Genomic DNA, 7,523 nt, shown 5'->3' with positions numbered 1-7,523 from the left:
TGAAAGATTACCAACACAAGGTGGTCGGGAACGTCTTCTGTCTTCTGAACAGGAAACTGAAATCATAAACATGGTCCTAGAAAACAACACCATAACATTACAGCAAATACAAAGAAAAATAATAGAAAATAATGACATATTTCAAAATATTGACAGGGTAAGCTTATCAACACTGGACCGTGTCTTGCGCAGAAATCATCTCAGGATGAAGCAGGTCTACAGGGTGCCATTTGAACACAATTCAGAAAGAGTCAAAGATTTGCGATATAACTATGTGCAAGTGAGTCCCACAATTGATGCATACACTCAACACTGTATACAGTAAATTATACATATTTCAATATTGTAATCATAATGATTGTGCTTCACAATAGTGACCACTCTATGTCTATTTCTGATATTGTCATGTGTGTTTCAGAGTCCTTGAGCTAGAGGTGGCTGCAGTGGAGCACCAGTTCATCTTCATTGATGAGGTTGGGTTCAACCACAAAAGACGAAAGAGGGGAAGGAATGTCATCAGCCAGCGTGCCATTGTTGAAGTCCCTGGCCAGCGCGGAGGGAACATCACAATGTGTGCAGCGATTACCCACCACGGCGTCATCCATCACCGTGCTACCCTTGGTCCCTACAACACCGCCCATCTGATCACATTCCTGGACACCCTACAGAACACACTCATTCCACCAGATCAGGTAGACGGCCCAGAGCAGCTCAGGTACGTTGTCATTTGGGACAACGTAAGTTTCCACAGGGCTGCTCTGGTTCACTGCCCACCCACGCTTTTTAGTTTATCTCCCTCCATATTCTCCATTCCTCAATCCTATTGAGGAATTTTTTTCTGCCTGGAGATGGAAAGTGTATGACCGAAATCCACTTGGTCGGCTGAGTCAGTGAACTCTTTTAAGTCCCTTCTTAAAACATACTTTTATAGGAGAGCCTTTCCCGATCTTATTTGACTTTATTTTATCCCTTTTATTTTATTGTATTTTACTAATTTTATATTTATCTTAAATGTGTATTTTAGTCTTTTCAATGTTTTCATGCTTTTATCTTGTATTGTTTTTGTAGTATTGTCTCTTGGGTATTATTGTCTTTACACTTGTTAAAGCACTTTGTAACTTGTTTGTGAAAAGTGCTCTACAAATAAAGATTATTATTATTCAGACAGACTGTTACCTTTTTGCTCCGACATACGCCATCGATACTGTATCAACATCACTGTAATCAGTTTAAAACTTTGCTCGCCTCAATGTTACATCTACTTGACTCGAAATGTACATTAAACTGAATGCAGCATTGTAGACAATATTTTACTCCTTGTAATCCATGTTTCCTTTGAATTGGCCTTTGGATATTGCTGGAAATTGTCCCCCTCCTTAAACGGTAAATTATTATAACAATTTAATAATGCATTGCATTTAAACAGAACTTTTCATACACAAAAAGCCATAACAGTAGCCTCCTACCAGGCTGGACATGCAGTCTGCCAAAATATGTTTCAATAAATATGTGTATTCTTCACATCATGACTAATAACAAGGTTGAATATGGAGAAGTTTCTCTTTTCCTAGCAAAAGTTATAGTGGGATACAAATTATTTCAGACTGTATTTTCAACTTGCCATAAAATGTATTCCCCCTCCATAATTCAACAATTCTCAATTGAGTGCAATGAATAATACGAAGTTCGGTAACACATAACGTAAGCCTATAAAAACGTTTATAAGTGCTAGCTTGCTCTACACGTTAATAAAACAATACTAAAACGATAGATTAAACAATCCACATGGTATATTTTTCATTCACTTTGAAGTCGACGGTCCGCCTTCACCGCTGAATGCACGCGCGCTCCCTCTGTCCCTCTGCTCAACGCCCAACGAGCTGGCCGACTTTCCCTACTGCTCTCTTCACCCACACTTTCTACTGCCGTCGCTTCACTTAAAAAGGAGTCCTGTCCAATCTGTCGCTAGCATCTGCACCTGTTGCTCATTATCTCTTTTAGTTGTCAGAGGTGGGTGGCATTCACGGACAGTCTTGCCAATTTGTAAAACTTAAAATCACACACACATGCATTAAAACACACCACATGCGATAAAAGCACGAACAACACACAAATAACATGCAAAAAACACATTGCAAAGCTAAAATCATAGGCATTTTCTAGCCCTGCCACACCTGCTTCCAGGTACTTTTTTTAGTATCACCTCACCTCCGTTGAGGTTCCAAGCGAGCTGAGGGATACTAAAATGTGACGTGAAAACACAGCAGACTGCTGATTGGTCAGAGAGAATATTCACTATTCAATGCATCATCATTGCATGCGCCAGGCAGAGGCCAGCAACAGAAAGTTTTATATTTTACAGTTTTCCTATGTAATTTCATCACTAAATCCACTTCTGAGAAGTTTTGAGCTGACAAATCAGCTGTGTAGATTTCAAATATTGACAGTTTTACGAGAAGTGATGGCAGAACAAAAATGTGCTTGAATATTTTCAGAGTTGAGTAGCATTTTTCGGCAAGGCAGCATAGATCGTCGGAACACCTGCGTCGTGCCGAAAAGTGATCGTCTGCCGAAAACTGATGTTTGGTAGGCCTATGTCTAATATCTTTGTTTATATTTGGAAAACGGGCTGTAGCCTAATTAACATGACTTCCTGCCAACTTAGATATAAAATGAAGACAATTTTGCAATTATCCTTATGACTCTGGCTCATTCCCTAGGTCAGCGAGCCCTCGCAACATATTTTTTAGTTAGTAATACCCTTATTATTTATCACACCCACCACACACGCCACACGTGGTACAGGTACAGCATTTCTACAATGCAAAACCAAACAAAGGCGAGTCGAGCCACGTCGAGCTGGTACTGTGCTGTGGAAAAGGGGCTTAACTAAAATCAAAGGGCCTCCACTCAGGCTAGCTTGGTTTGAGGATGTGCCTGACCCCCGCTAGCCGCTTGGCAAGCTTTATGACGCGTTTTCATTGTGACGTCACAGTGAAGGAAGGGAAACGGCTGGACTACAAACGAGCTGTTTCCAGGCAGTTCAGAGCAGAGCTTTCTGTGGGAGATGGGAACTCCCTTTGGGCTGGAATTTAGGCTTTTTCACTTTGCAAACTTATTACATGCACAAAAAAGGTATATAACTCAATAAGAGGGGAAAAGCCAAAAAACATAATACCACCTCTTTAACCCCTTGACTTTTTTACAAAAAATATTTTTTTTTCATTGCTTTCAAGCTGATGTTAAATTTAGTTAAGATTGTTAATTTGTCTATAGAACACAGAAAAGAGATCAGTTCAGGTATGATGCAAATTAGCATAAACGAGAAACCAGGGGTTGCAAAAGGTTCCTAGGTACATATTGAATATGCACAAACAGGCATTGGGGATTCATGTGCTATATTGGCTTGCAGTCTGAAAGGAAGAGGTGTGATGCGAATTCGCGACAATCGGCGTCAAGGGGTTAAAGTATGAAATCATAATCCCTATAACCATTGAGTTTAGAAGAATCTCACCTCATAATAACTGATATCTTTACTAAATATGTACATTTCCACATTTAAAAGTAGATCTACACTCACTTGCCTGTGTGTTTGCTACATTGCTAGAATATGGTATATGAAAGTCAACACTCTTTATACACACTTTATAGTCATATGCTACTTTGTGTTGATGCAAATGGGCTAAAATGATGCACACGTTGACAATAAATTAACAAAGAACGATCATGTGAATAAGAAAGATGCAGAAAAACAAACAAATTGTGCACTCACCTTCAGCATGCACAGAGTGGAGGAGCGTATTCCACACTAAAAGAAAAGAGAGTTCATCAGACATTATCACACTGACAGAAACTGTCAAAATGAGAATAAACAAAGACATTTAAAAAGTTTCACAAATGGCAACTGTGGTTGGATAATGTCTAATATCAAAAAAAATTATTGTATCTCAATCAACATTTTCACAACACAGTCTTCCACTTTAAAGTCAGTCACCAGCCAAGATATGTGAAGATAGTAGGTCTAGTAAGATAGTGTAACCAGATTTATCAATGAAGGTTTATCTCATCAGCAGTGCTGATGAAACAATAGTGTCACAACTTTCCAATGACACATTAAACAGAAACCTGCAGTTTCTGCACAACCTGTGATGCTGTGAATGTAACATAAAGTGTTTTTAGTAAGACCGAAAAGAGAAAGTCAGTGATGTACTCACAGAATAATCCCAGCACACAGAACAAAGTGTGTCCCATCTTCACATCCAACATTGTCACTCTGCATCTGACAAATATTTCCACTTTAAAGCTTGAAACCATACAGTATGACGAAGACTAAGAGGAAGCAGTGTCAGTAAAGAAGTTACATCTCATATCAATCTCACAGGCTTTCTACAAAAATGTTTCTGAGAATAATCCACTCCTCCTTCCTTCCCTTTTTCACAAAGCTTACACAAGTACAACCACTTCCTGCTCAGGCAAGGCAATTTAACTTGAGTCTTGTACATATGGAACATCTATATGGAACATCTATATGGAACATCCAAAGTGACAGAACTGAATGAAAGAATAAATAAATAAATGTGAAAATAAATGCAAGAAAGAATGAATGAATAAAAGAATAAATAAATAAATGCGGAAATATATCAAAGTAAGAATGAATGAATAAAAGAATAAGTAAATAAATGCAGAAATATATCAAAGAAAGAATGAATGAATAAAAGAATAAATACATACATTTGCTTTTGCCTTTCCTCAAGGAGACCTATTGTCATTGCTTTTCCCTTAGAGATCTATTGTCATTGCTTTTCCCTTAGAGACCTATTGTCATAGCTTTTTCCTTAGAGATCTATTGTCATTGCTTTTCCCCTAGAGATCTATTGTCATTGCTTTTCCCTTAGAGACCTACTGTCATTGCTTTTTCCTTCCCCTTCCTTAACTGTCAATCAACGTGTTGTGGCCCTCCCACTAAGTACAACTAATCACTCACAGAAGTATTTCTCTCCATGATCAGAGATGTATAAAGGTTTGATACACACTCCATACCAGTTGGTGGCGGTAACGCACCAATCTGTTGTTTGCCAACTGACAATAAAAGCACAAGGAAGAAGAAGAAGAAGAAGAAGAAGAAGAAGAAGAAGAAGAAGAAGAAGAAGAAGCTAATGTTAGACAGAATCAGCACATGTCAATGTGATCTAAATGCAGAAGTCCATTTACCGGAGATAACTGTAAGAGAGAGAGGGAGAGGAAGAGGGCGGAGAGGCAGAGGTGTTGGAGGTGCAGCCAGGGCAAGGAGAGGCAGAGGACCTACTTAGAGTGATGGCTCAATAGAGGACGAAGAAAGAGTGGAAGTCCTCCAAAGGAACCCAAGGGCTGTTACCGAGGTTTGTATTTATACGGTTGTTGTAACGTTATTATATTCTGACCTGTTTGCACTAAATCTAAAAAAGGTAATGTGGACATGTAAAGTAATTTACAGCATCAACAGAAGTGTAATGATAAATAGTAGTAGTGCATTAAATATTAATAGTAATAATGAGTACCGGTATATTTCATTTGGAATGGATACAATCTTAAAAACAACATCGAGACAGAGTAACCAGTGTTTTGACGCAGAGAATATTGCATATTGAGTATTTTTCCCTGTGTCCTCTTTCTTCAGACTTCTTCAAGAGATGACCCTTGAGGAACACAGAGCTCTCCACCCTTCTGCTGGAGAGGCAGCCAGGCCTGGTCTTTGATGCCTTGATGATGCATCAGCGCAGACATGGTGCCCCACCTTCTGCCGGAGTGCCAGGAGTACCTTGGTGTACTTGTGGTAACTGTAGAGAAATGCTGTGGCCAGGAGCAAGCGAACTGTGTGAGCTTACAGCTACACTTCTCCCAGTACTGCCTTGAAGAAGGCTTTATTCGCATTCACAGGCAGTACTGGGAGGACATTATGGCATTAGGCAACATCAGGGAGCCTGGGGATGACAACGGAGTCCCGCTATGGTGCCTATAGACACTTCACCTATTGGCAACATGGAGCTTTAGGCCAGGGAAAACAACTTGTCGTCCCTAGTTGTTGTGTTTGGAGGATTAGAAACAAGTTCCCTGATCCTCAAGGACACTACACGGGTTTTATTCCTGGACTGTGAATTTCCGTCCAGGCCCTCTGGCATGGTCATACAGTTTCACACAAATATTCACAAACCTGCCTCAGCATCATCAAGGCATCAAACAAATGTACATAGTTAACATTTGATTTATTATTACATTTCTATATATATTTATTCATATTTCTCCCCTCTTTATTTAAATTTGATGTATGTTGTATAGTTATATAGTTTTAGTTGTTCAACTGCAGTTCTATGGTATCAAAAAAATAAAAAGGTAAGAAATAGAAGCACATGGTGTTTTTATTTTCATTATATACATTTGAACATGTGTTTAGAATTTCAAACTTTGCCATAACATTTCCAATTTACATAATAGGGGAGCCTCCATAGTGTACGAGAACTGCTTAAGACAACTGGCTACATTTCTGATCCTGCCTGTGGATAAATGCACTGGCCTTCTGAGGACTGGTGCGCCGTGCAACTCTGTTGCACCCTTTGAGATCAACATCACCACCAAGGGCACAGCAGCTACTATCGAATGGGTAAGTCCAGACAGTCACAGAATATCACAACTTTAAATTAGTATAAAATGAAAGGTTATACCAAAAGCCAGTGCTGTACATGACAAAAGCAAATGTTTCTTCTCTGTGACTTTTAGATCTGTCCTAATGGACACAGCTTGTGGAGGTGAAATTCCCAGCCTGTGATGAAGTTTGGGATGCAAGCTGGAGATTTACTCTTGTCCACCAACATTTTGTTGTCTACAGCTGTAGCCTTACTTATCATTACTGTTCAAATTGTAAACTGTAATTTAGGCTACCTACTGAAAATAATATGTGCTGGTCACTTAGCAGAATAAGATGAAACGTGTACAAATTGGAAAAACATGAAATAACCACTGTAGGAGGGTAGGAAAAGAATTTAATGTTAATAAATTTCTCTTTTTGAAGGGTAAAAGCTATGACTTTGTCAGTGAACTGAAGTTCTTTCCCTCGTGATCCTGCCTGACAAGTACCAGGACACATGCAAGGTGATCTCCTATGGGGATCCTTCCACATCAGATGCTGGTTGGAATAACGGTCCTGTTGAAGACAGTGCCATCAAACATAGTTACAGACTACATTGTAATGTAAATATCATTCAGTGACATGTAATATGGTACAACATAGGCAGCAAATTTGTGTAACATACCTAGACCTCTTCTGACTTGTCTATGCAACAAGTCTGATGTGGCTGGTGCAGGTACAGGGGGCACCAAACCAAGCTGTCTGGGGTCATCTGGGAGAAGGCTCCTCCTTCTAGGCATCCCTACTCCACTTGTGAGTCTGTTCTTCACAATCCATCTTTGCAACTCGGAAATGTATCCGTAGGTTTTTTCAGATTTCAAGGCATACCGTTGAAATCTGAAATACATACTTCTGTGTACAC

At 39.4% G+C, this 7,523-nt stretch overlaps 1 protein-coding gene across 1 annotated transcript in view; it reads right to left on the bottom strand.

The window, feature by feature from the left end:
* LOC123979851 overlaps nt 1-4,290 on the bottom strand; it is an 8,746-nt gene extending 4,456 nt beyond the window's left edge. The window contains exons 1-2 of the mRNA XM_046063961.1: nt 4,215-4,290; nt 3,773-3,808 (exon numbers count right to left, since the gene is read on the bottom strand). Of these exons, the coding sequence (XP_045919917.1) occupies nt 3,773-3,808; nt 4,215-4,266 (88 nt within the window). The 5' untranslated portion in view covers nt 4,267-4,290. The remainder of the gene's footprint in view (nt 1-3,772; nt 3,809-4,214) is intronic.
* Nucleotides 4,291-7,523: the final 3,233 nt, after the last annotated feature.

The sequence above is a fragment of the Micropterus dolomieu genome, linkage group LG12, assembly GCF_021292245.1.
Source record: "Micropterus dolomieu isolate WLL.071019.BEF.003 ecotype Adirondacks linkage group LG12, ASM2129224v1, whole genome shotgun sequence".
Taxonomy (NCBI): Eukaryota; Metazoa; Chordata; class Actinopteri; order Centrarchiformes; family Centrarchidae; genus Micropterus; species Micropterus dolomieu.
The sequence above is the reverse complement of the archived record's forward strand: the minus strand, read 5'-3'. Positions and strand labels throughout refer to the sequence as shown.